The sequence below is a fragment of the Genypterus blacodes genome, unplaced genomic scaffold, assembly GCF_046128005.1.
Source record: "Genypterus blacodes isolate CSIRO-AG114 ecotype Tasmania unplaced genomic scaffold, CSIRO-AGI_Gbla_v1 ptg000065l_1, whole genome shotgun sequence".
Classification (NCBI taxonomy): domain Eukaryota; kingdom Metazoa; phylum Chordata; class Actinopteri; order Ophidiiformes; family Ophidiidae; genus Genypterus; species Genypterus blacodes.
The window spans coordinates 550,001-568,975 of record NW_027466877.1 but is presented as its reverse complement, the minus strand read 5'-3'; the positions used below and the strand labels follow the sequence as shown (position 1 = coordinate 568,975).

General features: G+C 49.6%; 3 protein-coding genes across 8 annotated transcripts in view; 1 reads left to right on the top strand and 2 right to left on the bottom strand.

The window, feature by feature from the left end:
* Nucleotides 1-950: 950 nt before the first annotated feature.
* LOC143004323 (uncharacterized) lies at nucleotides 951-7,617 on the bottom strand. Its single transcript, XM_076155162.1, has 7 exons — nucleotides 7,478-7,617; nucleotides 6,870-6,934; nucleotides 4,784-4,886; nucleotides 2,784-4,016; nucleotides 1,630-1,693; nucleotides 1,341-1,465; nucleotides 951-1,245 (listed from the first exon to the last, which is right to left on the bottom strand). The coding sequence occupies exons 2-7, from the start codon at nucleotides 6,912-6,914 to the stop codon at nucleotides 1,214-1,216; spliced, it is 1,602 nt and encodes a 533-aa protein (XP_076011277.1). The 5' UTR covers nucleotides 6,915-6,934; nucleotides 7,478-7,617; the 3' UTR covers nucleotides 951-1,213.
* Nucleotides 7,618-7,632: 15 nt separating this feature from the next.
* On the top strand, nucleotides 7,633-11,511 carry wdr4 (WD repeat domain 4). The gene is made up of 11 exons (XM_076155169.1): nucleotides 7,633-7,786; nucleotides 8,285-8,356; nucleotides 8,442-8,591; nucleotides 8,666-8,822; nucleotides 8,903-9,015; nucleotides 9,167-9,227; nucleotides 9,391-9,495; nucleotides 9,699-9,763; nucleotides 10,046-10,232; nucleotides 10,402-10,471; nucleotides 10,864-11,511. The coding sequence occupies exons 1-11, from the start codon at nucleotides 7,704-7,706 to the stop codon at nucleotides 11,058-11,060; spliced, it is 1,260 nt and encodes a 419-aa protein (XP_076011284.1). The 5' UTR covers nucleotides 7,633-7,703; the 3' UTR covers nucleotides 11,061-11,511.
* Nucleotides 11,512-11,645: 134 nt separating this feature from the next.
* The window catches only part of pde9aa (phosphodiesterase 9aa), a 17,547-nt gene continuing 10,217 nt past the window's right edge, over nucleotides 11,646-18,975 (bottom strand). The window contains exons 7-19 of one of the 6 annotated variants that reach the window (XM_076155164.1): nucleotides 16,933-17,017; nucleotides 16,772-16,832; nucleotides 16,015-16,089; nucleotides 15,090-15,176; nucleotides 14,866-14,970; nucleotides 14,175-14,257; nucleotides 13,632-13,788; nucleotides 13,266-13,403; nucleotides 13,062-13,166; nucleotides 12,756-12,884; nucleotides 12,568-12,663; nucleotides 12,396-12,471; nucleotides 11,646-12,096 (exon numbers count right to left, since the gene is read on the bottom strand). In XM_076155164.1, the coding sequence (XP_076011279.1) occupies nucleotides 12,409-12,471; nucleotides 12,568-12,663; nucleotides 12,756-12,884; nucleotides 13,062-13,166; nucleotides 13,266-13,403; nucleotides 13,632-13,788; nucleotides 14,175-14,257; nucleotides 14,866-14,970; nucleotides 15,090-15,176; nucleotides 16,015-16,089; nucleotides 16,772-16,832; nucleotides 16,933-17,017 (1,184 nt within the window). In that variant the 3' untranslated portion in view covers nucleotides 11,646-12,096; nucleotides 12,396-12,408. Of the gene's footprint in view, nucleotides 12,097-12,395; nucleotides 12,472-12,567; nucleotides 12,664-12,755; nucleotides 12,885-13,061; nucleotides 13,167-13,265; nucleotides 13,404-13,631; nucleotides 13,789-14,174; nucleotides 14,258-14,865; nucleotides 14,971-15,089; nucleotides 15,177-16,014; nucleotides 16,090-16,211; nucleotides 16,287-16,771; nucleotides 16,833-16,932; nucleotides 17,018-18,975 lie in introns of all 6 variants that reach the window. The other 5 variants (XM_076155163.1, XM_076155165.1, XM_076155166.1 and 2 more) reach the window with 5 other exon arrangements.

Genomic DNA, 18,975 nt, shown 5'->3' with positions numbered 1-18,975 from the left:
GATTCTATTATATTCTTACATATTACCAAATCAGGAAATCACAAAAAATCAAGAATGAACTTTGTTTGCATTATTTCACAATTGTTACTTATTTTTCGTTTCGGTCTGTGTTATGTTATTATCTCCCGCTGTGCTGCTTACTATTAATGCACGTTTGTTTTTATTGCTATTTATGTTACAACAACTTCTGCCCCTGTTACTACCGATACCACAGCTACATTTCATAGCGTTTTGTAACATTTCATTTCAGTCCGTTTGTGCTGCTGTTCCATCTTCTGGACCGCGGGCCGGAGGCTCAAACCAGGGCCGCTGTCCACTGTTTTCACACCGTCAGACTCCCCTGCCTTTTCTCGGCTCAGTGGCACAACGATCGTTGTTTTGTTCTTCTTAATACTCGACGTGTCTTTATTTTTTATTCGTTTCATGATGAAAAGGTACAATCAGCAACGACACAAATACCAGAAACAAACCAATAAATACTATATAATAAAAACTATAAACACAATCACACTAAACTTTTTCAGGCACTAATAAAAAGAAACTAAGAACATTCAATCTGACACAGGAATTAGCGAAGATTTTAAGGTCAACGTGTGAATAAATAAAAAGCCTAAACTTTATTTTAGGATGTGGTCTGCATGCTATGATGCTTCCGGTCCGGTAGATGGCGCAATGAGGCGAGAAAGCGTCTGACGCTGTACATTTTCAAGTTCAATTAACTTTTATAGGAGAGTAACAAAGAGCAACACATGTATGCTATGGGTGTATTAAAATAGCAAAATGATGATTATACTTTTAAACAACTCATCTTCAAACATGTGGAGTAAAATTGCCCACCACTGAATGTTTAATTGAGGTGATATCATTGCTTGTGCATCACGTAGTGGAACAGTTTGGAGAGAGAAAGGCTGCATGATGACAGAAAGAAACCAATGAACAACATTTGTGAGTAGCATTAGTTTTTATTCACACGTAGCTCAAAGCTGCAACGTCTACACAAAGCATATTTAACAGCTCGTCTGCCAGTACAGAGCATCTAATACATCGGCTTGCTTCAGTTCCCACGACGACAGCGCACGGTCCTATTCTCGCATAGAAAACTTTGAGGTAACGGTTGAGTTTGGGCTTTGACGCAGAGGAACCCAGCGACTGACTACAGGACGCAGAGGAACAGAGAAAAGGCCAGGGTAGAAAAGTTGCAAAGTGCTGAAGATTACTTCTGGGAAACTTCCTCGAACTTGGGCTCTAGAGGACACAAAGGAGAGAGGAGAGCCGTCAACATACAACTGAGAACCACTGAGCTTCAGTGCTAAGAGGTTTACATATTTTACTGAACTCACCTGGGAAGTTGAACTCTGGGAAAGCGGTGAGGTCTCCACCCCCATAGAGCCTCTGGAGCTTTGTCACCTCCTCAGCCAGGGCCTTCTGGTATTCTGCACCGGCATCGACGAGCTCACCGGTGGCCCTATAGGAGAGGTGGGGTCAAAGGTTAACACTTATGAATGCTACTGTACAGTTGTAGATTCAGGCTGAAGTTCAGAATGTTGTGATTGAAGAGAACAGCAGCTAATCGTCCTGATCTGAGCTGCAGTACAGGAGACATCACACTAGAGGGTGGTAAAGACTCACTGGCTTCTGGTGGAGTAGTCCCGTATGGAGTCCAGGAAAAGCTTCTGAATCGGGTCCAACTGAGCTGAGAGTCACAGGAGAAAACACAACGTCACAGACAGAAACCACACGTTTGGACATCATCCCTCCGTCCGGCACCAGCAAGTGAGACCCCATCAGGTTTCACCCTGAGCCGCATGCAAACAGCGCCTGGCTGTGGCCCAAAGAGGGAAGAACAAGAGAGCCGCTAGACATGTGGAGCCCAATTTAAGTCCAATTCTCTCACACACACACACACACACACACACACACACACACACACACACACACACACACACACACACACACACACACACACACACACACACACACACACACACACACACACACACACACACACACACACACACACACACACACACACACACACACACACACACACACACACACACACACACACACACACACACACACACACACACACACACACACACACACACACACACACACACACACACACCAGAGTGGAACCTACACTTCACTTTCAACATGCGACTGCTGTATAAAGTGCAAGGGAAGAAGAAGAAGGAAAGGAGGTCAACGACAGAGGTGACACTCAGGTGCAACCTTGACCCCCCGACATGACCTTTAACCTTATCATTAGCGTCAGTGAACACAGAGTGAGGAGCACATTCATCATGCAGGTGAAGAGCAGGACGGAGGGACGATGATGAAGATGAGGATGATGATGTCATTCGCCATGTTTCCATCCAGGTTTCACAGAATATTTAAAGTATCGCAAAATCATAAAGATATTCTAACACCTGAGTCAATGTTGCCATGTGATCTGTGAACACATCTGGATGGAAACACAGCTGCAGACGGACGTGCAGGAGGGAGGAAGTGAAGGGTTAATGAGCGAGGACACTGACGAGCGGTTACAGGTCAAACATGGAGACCAGGGAATTCCTGAGTCCTCATGTGGTTTTGTCTTAATCGCAGATTTAACATGAAGAGGAGCAAAGCAACCTGAAGCCTAAAAACCTGAAGTAAGACTGAAACATGCAGCTACAGAGTTAAAGCCATTAAAGTGTTTGTGATGTTTATGTAAGGACGGTGAGTGACAGGTCCACAGAGGAGAGAGGAGGAGGTTTGGGGGAAGTTGTGATTTGTACCATCAGACGCTTCAGCCTGAAGCTCCTCCCCCGCAGCTTCAGCCATGGACGGAGCAGCATCCACCAGCTCCTCAGCGACGTCCACCGGCGCCGACGCTTCAGCCGCAGCAGCCACTTCAGCTTCTACGGGGGCTTCAGCCGCTACCGCTTCAAGTTCTGCAGCAGCTTCAGCAGCAGCTTCTACGGGGGCTTCAGGCTCGGGGGCAGCTTCCACAACTGGAGCAGCTTCTGCAGCAGGTTCAGCTGGGGCTGCTTCTGCAGCAGGGGCTTCAACTGCATCTTCTGGGGCAGCAGCGGCTTCCACTGGAGCTTCAGCCACAGCTTCGGCTTCAGCCGCTTCTGCAACGGCTTCAGCGACGGCTTCAACAACTTGAGCGACAACTTCAACAACTGGCTCGGCTTCAGCTACAGCTTCAACAACTGCTTCGGCAACAGCTTCAACAACTGGAGCTGCTTCGGCAACAGCTTCGACAACTGCGTCAGCAACAGCTTCAACTACTGGAGCGGCTTCGGCAACAGCTTCGGCAACTGCTTCAGCAACAGCTTCGACAACTGGCACGGCTTCAGCTTCGACAACTGGAGCGGCTTCAGCAACAGCTTCGACAACTGGAGCGGCTTCGGCAACAGCCTCGACAACTGGAGCGGCTTCGGCAACAGCTTCGGCAACTGGGGCGGCTTCGGCGGCGGCTTCGGCAACAGCTTCGGCAACTGGGGCGGCTTCGGCAACAGCTTCGGCAACTGGAGCGGCTTCGGCAACAGCTTCGACAACTGGAGCGGCTTCGGCAACAGCTTCGATAACTGGAGCGGCTTCGGCAACAGCTTCGGCAACTGGAGCGGCTTCGGCAACAGCCTCGACAACTGGCGCGGCTTCGGCAACGGCCTCGACAACTGGAGCGGCTTCGGCAACGGCTTCGACAACTGGAGCGGCTTCGGCAACGGCCTCGACAACTGGAGCGGCTTCGGCAACGGCTTCGACAACTGGAGTGGCTTCGGCAATGGCTTCGACAACTGGAGTGGCTTCAGCAGCTGGTGCGGCGGCGGCCTGGACCGCTGCTGAGGCTTCTACAGCCTCGGCTGCAGCTGCAGCGACTGCGGGCTCTGCTGCTGGTTTGGCCGCAGCTTCTGCTGCTGCAGCTGCAGCCGCTGTGGAAACTTCTTTCTGGGGGAACTTGACGTATGATTTGTGCTGGACCAGTTTCTCTATATCGAAGTAGGTCTTAGCCTGGCTTTTGTCTGGGACGGAGGAGGGCAAGCAGACAGAATGCATTAATGTTTATCCATGTAAGCACGGGAACACAGAAGGCCATGAACCATCTGACTGTGAGGCTGGACCTCAGCTTCATCAGGCAACAGTTTATAGAAATAATAATAATAATAGCTTTAGCCATAACAGGGGAACAGAATGAAGACGGCGCGTAAAGAAAAAGACAAATATCAGGGAAATGGAAGCTGCAGGAATGAAGCAGCTTCATGATGAAACAGGCATCAACACTACAGAGCACAGGGACGAGGAGGAGTCACCATCAGATACTGAGAGGCAAAGCACCACCTTTGACCTTTTGACCTTTACACTGTGGTGCAAGTGTCGCTGAAAGTCAAACAGTCAGCAGGCCTCCTACCATCAAGCTCTCCTGATTGGTCTATAGAGCAGATAGCTGGTCTAGGTGGAGGCAGGCTGAGGGTCTGAGCTTCTCAGGTTCAGAGCAGCCTGTTTATACTTAAGCTCTTATTTAGTTAAAGTTACATTTTAAAAACATGGAAGAGCAAAGGAGAGACGCTCTGGTGAGGACGCTCTAGCTTCTCCCTCCGGCTGACTGGACAGGAAGACTTCAATCATCAATAATGCATCTGAGTGAGAAGATGACTTCTGAGTACGAGAAGATCAAACTGAGTGAAGATCACTGCAGGCTCTCATCGTCCCATCTCCATCAGTGACACCTGCACCATAACTGGAGCAGCGACACACACACGCACACACACACACGTCCTCCTCAACATACCTGAGCTCTTCTTTGAGGACTTCTTGGATCCCCCAGATTTGCTGCTGAGGGCCAAAGCTGAGGGCGCTCTCTTCAGAGTACACCAGCTCTCTGCCTGCAAACACTGGACACACACACACACACACACACGGACACACACTTAGTTCAAACCATCTCCTCACCCTTTAACCCTTTAACCAGTGGACCAGATGTTTCCCAACAGCACTTTAGAGTTCCTGTAGGTTTTTCTAATGTGCAACAATTACAGTGACATTAATGCCAGAACTCAGTCATTGTTGTTGTTTTCAAGTGTCAAAAGGTCACAGATCAACATGTTAGTATCCAACTAAACTCCTCTCTTCATGTAGAGGAGCTTTAGCGGCTCTAACTCGTGTTCATGGATCCATCAGGGTCCATTAGAGACCTGAAGAGAAGCACACACACCTACACACTGACACAGAGGGACAAAGTCAGTGACCTAGATAAGACAAACGTATAGAAAATGTTAATCTTCAACCCAACTTGTTCCGGCTGCCTAAAATAGCTCCTCCCACTTCAGTAATCTGTCAGACCTTTAAATATTCCAGCGCCGTGTTTAAGCCCCGAGCTAATCTTAACCACTGGCCCACAGAAACAGGCGTCCCCTATAGACGCCCGTCATTGTGATCACCGACGCGCTGCGCGCTCTACATGCCGCTCAGGTGCTCCAGATCTCCCTGCAGACTGTGACTCCAGTGCAGCAGCAGCGGGCGGGACCTTTACACTCATGTACAAGTTACATGTATGAGCCTACACACACGCTTCAGACAGCCTGACTCACACCACACACACACACACACACACACACCACTCTGTGTTAGTGCTGACAACACTGTGGTTACGTGGTTGAGGTCAAAGCAATGAGGCTCAACAATGAGGCGCGGCTGTGGGACAGTTTTAGCTGCCAGCACTCAGCTAAGAGGGTCAACGCTGCTCCTATAGGAGGACACAGGGGGGAGGGAGGGGGAGGGAGGGGGGCTTCAACTTTGGCCAAGACTGACAAACCCAACATGTAACCTGTTCTGCTGTCTGATGAGTGTGGAAATAAGTCCCAGGGGGTAACGATGGCTGACCTGTCTGATGCTGTCTGATGCTTCCTCTCTAACTGTCTCACACCTGCATGTTACAGGAACACAAGCTGATTGTGAAGCTTAGGCCTTTCTATGATCTGACTGACCTGTATTGTATCTGTGTTAGATTGTGTTGTGTTGTAAAGTTAGATAGCCGAGTTTCCTAACACAGAACTGTCAGAGTGTTTTGGTTTTAAAGTCTTGATAGAAGCAGCGCAGCCATGAGGCTCCTCTCCTCCTCCTCCTTTATTGATTCAGCTCTCCACCATGTGCAGTGAAGCGTTCACATTCCACCGGTCTGCATCACTTTCACCAGCAGGTGTCGCTGCTGCGCTCAAACTCAAACTCACCTCAAACTAAATAAGATTCAGAGAACTGCAACAGTTCTCTGCGCAGTTTTACTTTACAGCTTTTAAGTTTGGATAAAGCTTCAAAACACAACATGTCAAGGTTTGTGAAGGGATTCGACCTGTAGCCCGCAATGTGCTCGTCCCTGACCGAGAGCCTGGAATGTAATCAATCACTCTGAAGCCCCTCACCCACACAAACCGGACACTGGAACTTTGTTGCATAAAAACACAACCAGAGCTGGAAAAGTGAGTTTCCTTAGCAGCTGAGCGGTTGATCTTCAGCAGACAGGCCTGTGTGTGTGGTCAAAGCCTGTGCGTGTGTGTCTGCATGTGTCTGTGAGGTGTGTGTCTGTGTGTGAGAGAGGGAGAGGGCAAGGGGAGCAGTTAGATAAGAGGCTGAACGATGCAGAAAGTGTGGGACATCTCTCCATTTAATCATTTCAACCTGCAATATTTAATTAAAGACTTAAATGCAGAGCTGCGCCTTTGTTTAATCAGTGTGAGGAGAGGCACAGCAGCAGACTCAGAGTCAGTGCGCCACAAGTACAAATACACATCTGAATACAAACAGAATATAATATATCAACCACTTCAACGTCCATATCAGCACATCGATGAGGTCTAAGCTGTGAGAGATCGCGGTCTTACCTTGACACAACCCAGTCGTCCTATCCTGAGCAGGGGGGCCGCCATGTTTCTACACTTCTGCCTGCCTGTGTGTGTCAGGAAACATCGATTAATCATCGATACAAAGCAACGCAAATGTGCCTTAGGTGTGCAGCTGCAGGCCGACTGAGCCTGAGCAGGAAAACAGCTTTATAAACACAAAGGCTGAGCTCAAACTGTGACCAGGCGACACGAGCAACACTTAAATTGATTAAAATATGAAACTAATCGTTACCGTGAGTTAATTGAGGCCCGTTTGCGCTGATATGCTGCGCTCACAGCTGCGTGTTCGCGGCTCAATCCCACTTTATCTCCTTTTATGTAACAACGTGGAGCAGAAACGCCCCCTTCTATGGAAATAACGCGTCTCTACACTATGCTTTGTTTCCTGCAGCATTCAGACACTTTGTCGATCGGTATGCATGTTATTGTTCATTATATGCATTCAACAGTTCTGTTTTAACGCATCTAATAGTTAAAATCTATCTATTCTCGCGGATTACAGCCCCACATCCGCTTAATTAAGACTCAATCTCACGCACGCCACCGTGTTTTACATCGTGAATCGCAGGTTTAATGACGTTACTCACTTTCTGCTCAAATGTCCTCTCTTCAGTCACCGTTTGACGGTGGGATTCGTGTCCTTCAGCAGTCAAAGTCCCCCTTCTTCAGCTCCCTCAGCTTCATGTGGACATTCTGTACTTTCTCTCAGTGGCCCCATTGGACGGCACGCGATGACGTCCTCCGTGCGCGACACAACACGGCACAGCGCGGCGTGCTACAGAGCGACGGAGGCGCACGCGAGCAGCAGCAGACATGGCGGCGGTGTGTTTCTGTGGGGACTGGCTCGTCTCCAGCTGCGACAAGAAGCTGGTGGCGGTTCACACCAAAGACAGCAGGTGAGGGAGAGGGGCAGAGACGAGTGTGTGTGTGTGTGTGTGTGTGTGTGTGTGTCAACGCTCAACGTGGCGCCGTGGTAGCGACTGAAGCTAGCAGCCGGCGCGAGGTGAAGGTGTAGTGGATGATCGAGTGCCCGAGTTAACTGACAGCTCGCTTTATAAACACAGACTACAGGCATGTAGTTGTCCCGGAAACGGCACTGTTTACTCACAACGACAAAGTCTCTGTTACTAACAACTAATCAGGGTTGTTTGTTTAGCACGTTAAGCTGTAAGTCATTGATTGACATACAAACAAAGCAGTAAGACGAGAGATGAGGAGAAGAAGAAGAAGAAGAAGAAGTTCAAACACTGAACAAAGACATGATGATGATTTAACATCTGTCTTCTTCTTATTTACCTAATTTGATCATTTCATATGTGCCTTAGTCTCAGTGGTCTCCATGGTTATGTTAATATCATCTCTTGTCTTGTTCTTTGCTTCCTGCTTCATTCCAGAGAGCCGTTTGTGTTCGACTGCAGCGCAGCAGAGAAGAAGCCCAAAGACGCCAAGACGGAGGACACCAGCAGGTAGAGACGAGAGTAGAAGCTGACTGAGGTCACGTGTATCAGAGTGGAGCTTCAGGTTTGACGGCGGCATCTTCTGTTCTGTCAGTGACGGTGGCACCGGCGCAGATGAAACAGGAAGTGACAAAATCCTGGACCTCGCTGTGTCTGCGTCTGGAAAGCTGGCGGCGCTGACGGACGACACCAAGCGCCTGGTTCTGTTCCGCTGTGATCCCTCGTGGAGCTGCGTCAGCATCAGGTACAGCTGAAGCTCCGCCCACAGAACATCAGGACGCACTTAGACCCGTCTAAACCTGTTCTGGTTCCCCTCAGGTGGGTGGTGAGGAGGTGCACCGCTCTGGCGTTCAGCCGGGCCGAGGACGAGCTGCTGGCGGCCGACAAATCGGGAGACGTGTACTCGTTCTCGGTGAAGGAGCCGCAGAAGGAGGGCGAGCTGAAGCTGGGCCACCTGTCCATGCTGCTGGCCCTGGTAAGGAACACGCCTGACCTGTGTGTACACGCGCCCACACGCAGGGAGACGTGCTGAAGGTTCATGTGTTCACTGTCCAGACGCTGACGCCCGACGACAAATACATCATCACTGCTGACCGGGACGAGAAGATCAGAGTGAGCCGCCTCAGCTCTCCACACAACATCCAGGCCTTCTGCCTGGGACACACAGAGTGAGTGGAGACGCCACCTCTGACACACACCTGCTCTGTGAAGCTCAGGGTCAAAACACCAGAGGGCGGCAATAAGCAAGCAGTGATGAGGAGAGAGACCAAACGATGAAGAGTAAGGTTTGACTTCTTCTCTGTCTCTGCTTGTTGTCAGGTTTGTCAGCGCTCTGCTCATCCCGTCTGCTCAGCCAGGGTGGCTGCTGTCCGGCTCAGGGGTACACACACACACACACACACACACACACACACACACACACACACACACACACACACACACACACACACACACGGGCAAACCCAGTATTCATACACTCTTGTATTCATTCATACACACTTTGTTGCCATGGTTATATGAGGGTTTGATCCAAACACACACAGGACGGCACAGTGAAGCTGTGGGAGTACGAGTCGGGCCGCAGGCTGCAGAGCCTGGACCTCCATCAGCTCCATGAGACCCCGAGCTCTGAGGAGGACCAACATAAGGTACGGCCCTCTTCCTCTCTGTGTTTGCTTTATTTTGGGACTTCAGGGATTATAAATCTATCATCTATGTAGTTTGTAACTCTGGCCACAAGAGGGCGCTCCAACTACAGCACACAGCACAGAGACACCAGCCAGGAGACAGAGAGCTCACTTCTTACATATTAAGAAGTGAGTACATGTTTGTGTGTGTTTGTGTTTCCCAGAAAGCAGCTGTGTGCCGGATCTCCTGCTCCCCTGATGGACGCCACGTAGCTGTGCAGTGTGAAAGGTCAGTGTGTGTGTGTGTGTGTGTGTGTGTGTGTGTGTGTGTGTGTGTGTGTGTGTGTGTGTGTGTGTGTGTGTGTGTGTGTGTGTGTGTGTGTGTGTGTGTGTGTGTGTGTGTGTGTGTGTGTGTGTGTGTGTGTGTGTGTGTGTGTGCTTGTGAGAGAGAGAGAATGGTCTAATCAAAAACCTGTTTTTGTTTGTTTTTTTCATAAGGAGAGGGCTCCTCGGTCTTGATGGAGGTATGAAGGTATGAATGTTCTCTGCTCGTCCTCCTGTGTGTCCTCAGGGTGCCGGCTGTGCAGTTCTTCAGTCTGGACCTGGAGGAGGAGGAGAAGCTGGCCCCGCTCAGCAGGCTGATGCTGCCCCACTGCCCCCTGGACTTGGCCTTTGACCCCCAGGGCCGACTCTGGGTGCTGATGGAGTCCAGAGACGCTCCGCTGCAGATCTACACGCAGAGAGGAGGCGGCTGGGAGGTACAAAGAGATGAGGTCATACCTGATCTGCGTGCTCTGGGAGGTTCTCCTCATGACGGCGTCACAGTAACATGTTAAAGCGGCGTGTTATCAATGAGCTTCTGTCAGGTTATTGATCGGCTGCTGTGCTGTACGTTCACACTCACGCTGCTCTGTTTGCTTTCATCAGTGCGATGCTGAGAGCCCTGAATGCAGCAGAGTGGCTGAGGCATTCAAGCCTCACTGGGGGACACTTGAGGGTGAGTCATCCTCTCTCACTCACTCACTCACTCACACTCACTCACACACACACACACACACACACACACACACTGTAACACCTCCACACGGCCTTGTCAGTGCCCACCGCTCCATCTTCTGCTATACGTCCTCACCTTCCCACTCACGCTCTCCAAAGAACTGAAATAACCGGCGGCGTGACAACGCATCCTCGCCCGCCGCCTCTCAGGCAGAGCTGAGAGAGCTGAGCCCTGAGGGGCCGCGTCTCCACAGCCCACTTGTGTTTATGTTGAAACAGTACATGTTAACGGAGGGCGTAAAGTCTCACACACACTCCCCCCAGACACGTGTGTGAGACTGAGTGGGCCCTGGACCGGAGGAATGATCTGATGTTCTTCTCTAACATTTGCAGCCTGTGACGGAGCAGAGAGTCGCTACGAGCATCTGTACAAAGTCGACTTTGACAACATGGCGGCGTACATGCAGAAGAAGCAGCAGAGGTTGGAGCAGCAGCAGCAGCAGCAGCAGCACAAGAAGAAGAGGACAACAAGGAGCGCAGGGCAGGAAGCAAACAAAAAGACGAAGACAGAAGCAGAGACTCGATCATGAACGGACCTAAAGTCACTTCTTACATTTCCTTGATTTCTTTTCATGAATATTGTGGTTCCCGCGGTAACGCTGCGGCGTGTGGAGTCACATGACCTGTGTTGATGGATTTTCTTGTGTGGTTTAAAATTATGAAAGATTTTTACAAATTAAACTGCAGCGCTAACACAACAAAGCTCTGGAGTCTGTGTGATCGTCTGATCTGTGTGTCTGTGCCAGACGTCTGGGTGGAAGGTTCCTCGCCTCCTTCTGTTCACCTGGATGACATTTTCTCTCCGTTTGTCTTTCTAGTCGTACGTTGTGTTCTCAGATTTACACAACAAGGAGCCTCAAACTCAGCTGGAAGGTTTGGCGCTGCTTTAGCTCGGAGAGAAACTCTCTGATGAAGGGTCTGGGTCTGATGGATCCAGGGTCTGATGGAGGGTCTGGGTCTGATGGGTTCAGGGTCTGATGGAGGGTCTGGGTCTGATGGAGGGGAGGGTCCAGGCTCTCACCGGCCCTGTAGCTGGCGCCCGTACTAAACATATGTGATCTCCGACGGCGTGCGGCGACAAACAAAGACGCTCCAGTCGGGGTTTTGTAATTAAAGTAAACCTTTTATTTTTGTAGGAAAGAACAAAGGTTCACTAAAAATCTGTACAATCTGTAAAAAACAAACAAAACAAATGCAAAATAAACCACCAGATAAACTGTATATCTAAATATTGTTCACTGAAGAAGTCTGTGCTGTACAAAGGTGGACGTTCCCTGATGAAGGCTTTGGATTGTCTGTGGTCCTCCAGTCCGTCCCTAGTTGGTAGCGACGCCGCCTCGGAGCTGCCACCTCACCTCAGACGACCCGGCCGGACGCCGTGGAAGTCCGATCAGATTTGTCTGAAATTCCCCTAAATCCTCCCGTTGGTCTCCCGCTTCTCGACAGGCCGCAGGTGAAGAGGACGAGGAGATGGAAAGACTCAGCCGCTAACGGACACGGGCGTCTGACAACTCCAGTTTACTTCTCATCACACTGCTTCACTCTCGTGCTCTATGCTCACCAGTGCTGCAACACACACACACGGAGAAAGGTTTCAAAACACCACCACAGATCTTCTCTCTTTCTGCTGCAGTTAGCATAGCAACTTTAGCTAACAAGGTGAAGACCATGAATCAAATCCTAGAAAAGTCACAAAGTTTATATATTTACAATCTGGACCATTGAGAAGTAAGAATAAATCTTAAACCTTTACGTCTTTGAAACCTGCCGAGGAGTCTAAACTACAGCTAACGGAGTCTGTGTTCCCTGTTCCCTCTGGCTCTTAGCTTTAGCCTGAGTTAGCTTGGTAGTAAATCAGTACAAACCTGTTTAAACGTCTTATTTCTTCTTCCCTCCCATGGTCAAGTTCTCGCTCTTCTTTTTCTGCACCTGGAGGAAACACTGCTCGTTAGGTTAGTTAATGACAGTCTGTTTAAAAGACATGTCGGTCACACACACACAAACACTCACACACACACTCTGAGAAAGCCAACGAACCTCATTCATGGCGTCGTCGATCTGTTTGAGCTCCTCATATCGGTCTCTGGACTCTCTGAGTGGCAGCACCATCGCCTCCTCGATCTGCGGGAACAGCTGACACACACACACACACACTTTGAGTATCCGGGTTTTCAACCCAAACCAAGCATACTCCAGCAACCCCCTTGGTCTCCGTGCGTATTCACCTTCATCGCCGTCTCAAACATGGGGATGAGGACAAACTTGATGAAGCCGATCTGAGCCGTGGGCTTGGTGACCTTTTCTCTGTCCATGAACGGAGCAACAGGAAGTCCTTCTGTCTTCTCCCGATCGCTCTGAGAGGCAAGAAGAGCATAAGGAGGACAATGAAGGACGATGAAGATGTTTACACATACATGACAGGAACATCTGCTGCTTCTACCGGAGTGAAGGAAGCAGCAGCAGACTTTCAGACGGCTCCAAGAGGAAAGTAGACATTAGTAGTGATTTTAGTCTCGGCCTGTTGGTCCTACCTGCATGAAGTACTCCTCCAGCAGACAGTCCACCCAGGGCTCAGCCACCTCCATGGGCCGCACCTCGTTGGAGATGTCGCAGCACTTGATGAGCACCATCTTCAGCTACACAGAGCACAGGGTCAGAGGGCAAAGGTCACCGTGAAGGAAGAGAGCTCGGTCATTGGTGCAAAGCCGTGAAGCTCAGGCAGTAAACACACACACAGCATAATGAATGAGCCTCCTCACACAGGTGACGTGTTCTTCATCCGCGTAGTCAAAGTTGTCCACTTTCTGCTTGAAGGAGTCCAGGATCTCTCCATGTCGGGCCATGTCTGTGGCCAGGATCAGTGTGATGGTGCCCTGATGAAGACCAGGAGGTGAAACACAAACAGACACATACATGGTCCTGTACTGTACTGTGTGTGTGTGTGTGTGTGTGTGTGTGTGTGTGTGTGTGTGTGTGTGTGTGTGTGCGTGTGTGTGAGGTCCACAGCTGTTTATATGAACTCCCCTGCTCTTCTTCTGTGTGATCCAAACAAAGCTCTGCTCTGTGTGTGAGTGAGTGTGTGTGTGTGAATCAGTGCATACCTGCCGTATCTGTTTGAAAGCCTCTGGGTCGAAGTTGGAGAAGATGTTGCAGTCTGGCTGGGAGAAGATCTGGAAGGCCACGGCACAGTGATGGTTCTCCAGGGGGGAGATGTCGTTGTAGCGCACTGCCAGCTCCGTCCTGGCGTTGATCTGGTATCTGAGAGGAGGAGGAAGAAAGGCAGAGCAGAGGAAGCACAGGAAGGACGAGTGGAGAGGAGGGAGGGACGGAAAGGAAGTGGGTGCAAAGAGGGAAGTGGAGGAAAGAAGGGAGCACGGAGAGAGAAAGACCAGATGGAAGGGAATGTAAGAGGCAGGGAGGAAGAAAGATGTGAAAGGAGGGCAAAGAGAAGAGAGCAGGAGACAAATATGCGGGGTGAGGAGGCAGGAAGGAAGGATAGAGGGCAAGAGGAGAAAACAAGGAAGGAAGGAAGGATGAAGAATAATAAATAACACTTACATCACATGTAGGTGTAATTAATGATTAGAGTTGTGTGTGTGTGTGTGTGTGTGTGTGTGGGTGTGTGTGTGTGTGCATGGCCTCACGAGTTGTTGTAGCCGGGGTGATCCAGGTCGTGACACACAGCAGCAGTCATGAGAATCAGAATGTCCACCGGAGTGAACTTCTCCTAAACACACACACACACACACACACACACACTTTTAACATGTCACTAAAATACCCCAATGTTCCACAAGTGTGTGTGTGTGTGTGTGTGTGTGTGTGACCTCATTAGCACATCACTTGTGGCGATGCTTCATAATCGCCCATTAGACCTCAGATAATTAAACCTCCAGTGAGCGGTCGTCCCTGACGACAGAGGGAGGAGGGGGAGGGGTCGCTGCCTTTTTCAGACATATTTCTGTCTTTCCTCCTCCTCCTCCTCCTCCTCCTCCTCCCCCCCTCCTCCTCCCCCGAGCTCATCAGTCCCCAGCTGCTTCTCTTTCCTCCACACAGCTCCTTCTTTAATCAAAGAGTGTGTTTGCAGCTGCTGCACCTCCTGATGAAGAGCATCAACACCAACATGAAGCTGAGAGACCAAATCTTCATCAGCCTTTCTATGTTAGAGTGCAGCTCTGGCAGGTCAGAGGTCAGAGGTTACAGGGGACAGAGGATGTTTCTCTTATGGGCGGTGAGGCTGGGAGACTTAAAGGTACAAGCCTTCAAACTGCACATTTACATTCAGTGTGCACAGCGATGCTTCAGTCAGCACAGAGGTTTAACTGAGCTGTTTACCTGCAGGCTGCAGAGGCAGATCATGCTGTACATCATCTGGGTCACACAGAAGCAATGGCGGAAGTTATGGAAGGGGTTGTTCCTGTAGTTATCATGAATACACAACTGCAGGCAGAGAGACACAACACACAACACAACTCATGTTTACTAACAGTATACTGTCAGGAACAGGAGAGAGTGCGGTCAGAGACACTTCCTCGGGTGTGTGTCAGAGTGCGTCTCACCAGCCATCTCTTCAGTGTGATGGGGTTGATGTTGAAGTCTTTGACCAGACCCAGGTCATGGTACATGTGCTCCAGGCAGCTCAGCATCTGACAACAACAACAACAACAACAACACAACAACAACAGCAACAGGGTCAGACGGTGGACAAAGGTTCTGCATTTCTCTTTTAATTTGTAAATGTTGTACATCTGATGGGCAAACTTGAATCTTCTATTGTGCAGTGCCGACTGATCTTCATGTCTGAACACAAATCATTGTTTTCTTATCAGGAGATGCAAGAAACGTTGGGGGTTTTGGCCTTCAGAAGCTCACAGACAAGCTAGCAGAATCTACTACAGCATATAATGAGTCTGGTATCAGCAGGACAGAAGGACTTCAGTCTCAGAGCCATGGAAGCAAATACTGGGAGTGGGAGGAGTTCCGTGACGCTCTGGAGAAAGACCTCAAGGAGGTTCTGGGGTTCCGGGCCCAGGCTACAAGGAACTAAGCGAAGCAGCCTCCTGAACCATCTGGGAGCAGCAGAGGATCAGCAGAGGATCAGGAGCTCTGTGGTTCTCTGTGCAGTACAGGACACACCTGCTCAGGGAGGAGCTCCAGGTGTGTCAGACCCACACCATGCTGGAGGTGGTCCTGCATAGAGCCTGTCTGGCCTGATCTTGGCAGAGCGGAGGAACCCGGATGACCCAGATTGGTGGAGCATGAACGGCAGTGTGACTTTGAGGTGAAGGTGAGTTAATCATTGGTCTCAACTCAGGTTAGATTAGGTTACAGATTGAGAGTGTTTGAGGGACAAGAACATCTCCTCTTGTTCTCCAGCTAACAGGTTTGTACCTGAGCACTGATCTAACGTCTGATGATGATGATGACGATGATGATCATGAATGAATCAATCAGTGAGTGGATCAATCACAGCATCTCTCTCACCTCATTAGGCTCCCACTGCCAAGCATCGAATGTGGGAAGTCTAAGAGCTTCTACTGTCTCCTTGGACAGATGGTACTACACACACACGCACACACACATACACAGAGACAGACAGAAGCAGAGGGACACACAGGGAGGACAGGAAGGGAAAGAGACGGGAGTTGTAGGTGAGACGGGTTCAGCGATGCATGTCTTACCTCGTTGGCCTCCCACAGCCAGACGTCGAAGACGGGTTTTCTGAGGGCGTCTATGGTCTGATGTGACAGCATGTACTGCACACAGAGCTCCCAGTTAACCCTCACAACTCCGCCTGGCTCGGGGCACACCTCTACACACCTCTACACACCTCTATACACCTCTATACACCTCTACACACCTCTATATACTTCTATACACCTCTATACACCTCTATACATGTCTACACACCTCTACACACCTCTATACACCTCTATATACTTCTATACATGTCTACACACCTCTACACACTTCTATACACCTCCAAACATGTCCATATACCTCTACACACCTTTACATCCATTCAATTACATCTAGATTTGAATACAGTTCATCATTTTCAAACACATTTCACATGAATTCATCTAAACAAACTTTACTCTTCAAACTGAAAGATGACAGATTAGACGTGGCCTCATCATTGACTCTCTACCTCAGAGGTCCTGTTTACACTTAGCTTCTCAAACGACTGGAATCAGACAGAACAGAAGGCAGAGTGAGCCGTGTGTGGGCGGGGCCTTACCTTGGGGTAAGACGGGACATCTCTGCGAGGGGTCAACTTCTTATTATCCTCCAGGAAGTTACTGGAGGAGAGAATGGAGTCAAAAGCACCGCAGAGGACAATCCTCTCATGAAGCTGCTCATCAGAGGATGACTCCACCTGAAGTGTTGCTCTGAGCTCACCTGTTGTTCCTGGACGCCATCTCCTCACGCAGCTTCTTGATGTTGTTGCGACACTTCTCGATCTCCACAACCTTCATCCCCTCCACTGCACACACACACACACACACACACAGGGGTTTGTTAGAGATGCATCTGAACGTGTGGAATGTTTACAGGGAACAATGTGACACGGTTTCCTTTTAATTTGTTGTTATCTAATGAGTGGAACAAGCAGGATCCAAGCTAACGAGACCAGCAGGAGGTTTGAGGACCCTGACTGAACATCTCAGGTGGGAGGAGCTGTGGTCCTCAGGGGCTCAGTTTGTGACGATACAGTAGAGAAACAGAGCAGCAGAAAAGTCTGAAATGTAAAAATGTTTCCATTACATAAGAGAGAGAGAGATCTGAGGTGAGTCACCTGATCAATGACCTCACTGGTAAATAATGATAATATATGTGTGTGTGTGTGTGTGTGTGTGTGTGTGAAGCCGCCTGGAAGCTGAATAGAAGGAGGAGGAGGAGGAGGAGGAGGAGGAATATGTAGGAGTCATGGAGAGAGAGAGAGAGAGAGAGAGAGAGAGAAAGAGTGAGTGAGTGAGTGAGTGAGTAAGTGAGTGAGTGAGTGAGAGAGAGAGAGAGAGAGGGGTGATGGGGTCTCAGCTTGTGTGTGTTTGTGTCCAGACGGCTGCTTGGTGAGCAGCTGGTGAGAAGTCTGACAGCTGCCTGTTCTATAGAGCCGCTCTGTTTTCAGGACTCTTTGGACTCTTAGGGCTCTGGCTCGCTCTGATCTCTCTCTCTCTCTCTCTCTCTCTCTCTGTGTGTGTCCCTCTCTCTCTCTCTCTGTGTGTCTCTCTCTCTCTCTGTCTCTCTATGTGTCTCTCACTCTCCTTCCTTCCTTCCTTCCTTCCTTCCTTCCTTTTATTCCACATTCTCCCCTGAAACTCGACAGGTCGCACTCCAGGTCCTATTAGAATAGGTGACCATGACGACCAAGGTAATGACGGGCTGGGAGATGTGTGTGGGCGCCACGCTGTTGCTGTGGCGACCAGGTATCCAGACAAACAGTGTGCTTGTGAAGTGGCTGTATTCATCAGAAACACGTTGCCGGCCGGGAAAACACTCTGAGGGTTAGAGACTGAAGCTTTGTGCCTTTCTGCTTCATTTCTTATCAAAGCTGAAGCTCCATTCATCTCCATTCATCTCCATTCATCTCCCCTCATCTGGTTTCCTCTGCACATGGACTTCCTCCATGTTTGGAACCATCATGTGTTTCTGATCAATCAGTTAAAGAGAAGACATTCAGAATGAACCTACAGTATTCTGGGCTTTTGGTCATCTCTTCTTCTTCTTCTTCTTCTTCTTCTTCTTCTTCTTCTTCACAGTTCTCTTATGATTGTTCCTTCTTGGTTTCATCTTCATTTTCATCTCCTGAACGTCTCAGATGTTAGAGAGCATCCATCACAGACGAGTGTTTCATGAGACAAATTAACACGGCTCATGCTGCCTACAGTAGAGCTGGCACATCGCCATGGTGACCAGTGGAAGTTCAAGCCATGTTGTCATGGCGACGGGGGGGTTGGAGCATAAGCAGTTATTATGAAATTGCAGCCGCCCCACATGGGGGAACACATGATGTCAGAGGGAGACGTGTGTGTGTGTGTGTGTGTGTGTGTGTGTGTGTGTGTGTGTGTGTGTGTGTGTGTGATGGCTCTCAGGCTGGTTGCCCTGTTAATGCAATGGAAACTGATGGCTGCTCTCAGGTGGAGAGGAGGGCGTATGATACATTACACCACACACACACGTACACACACACGCACACACACACACGTAGGTGCAGCTTGAGCGCCATATTGCTCGCCAACGCACACGCTCACCTCACAGGAAACACCCACAGTGCTGTGTGATGACATGAGCGCCAACATGCTGAGCACATGGATGTTTCTACTCAGCACACACACACACACACACACACACACAAACATAAAAGCTTTCCTCAGAGTGAACTGATTCTCCTCAAACATGCCAGTGAGTCCATCCTGTCCTCTAACAGCCTCTCTGACAAAC

Excerpts from the sequence above, each read along its gene's own strand:
- LOC143004323 (XM_076155162.1), bottom strand. The coding sequence starts at position 6,914 with ATGGCGGCCCCCCTGCTCAGGATAGGACGACTGGGTTGTGTCAAG. Across the intron at positions 4,887-6,869 it reads GACGACTGGGTTGTGTCAAG|TGTTTGCAGGCAGAGAGCTG; the intron begins GTAAGACCGCGA and ends GTGTGTGTCCAG. Across the intron at positions 1,466-1,629 it reads GACTACTCCACCAGAAGCCA|GGCCACCGGTGAGCTCGTCG; the intron begins GTGAGTCTTTAC and ends CCTCTCCTATAG.
- wdr4 (XM_076155169.1), top strand. The coding sequence starts at position 7,704 with ATGGCGGCGGTGTGTTTCTGTGGGGACTGGCTCGTCTCCAGCTGCGAC. Across the intron at positions 7,787-8,284 it reads GTTCACACCAAAGACAGCAG|AGAGCCGTTTGTGTTCGACT; the intron begins GTGAGGGAGAGG and ends GCTTCATTCCAG. Across the intron at positions 9,228-9,390 it reads GGCTGCTGTCCGGCTCAGGG|GACGGCACAGTGAAGCTGTG; the intron begins GTACACACACAC and ends AAACACACACAG.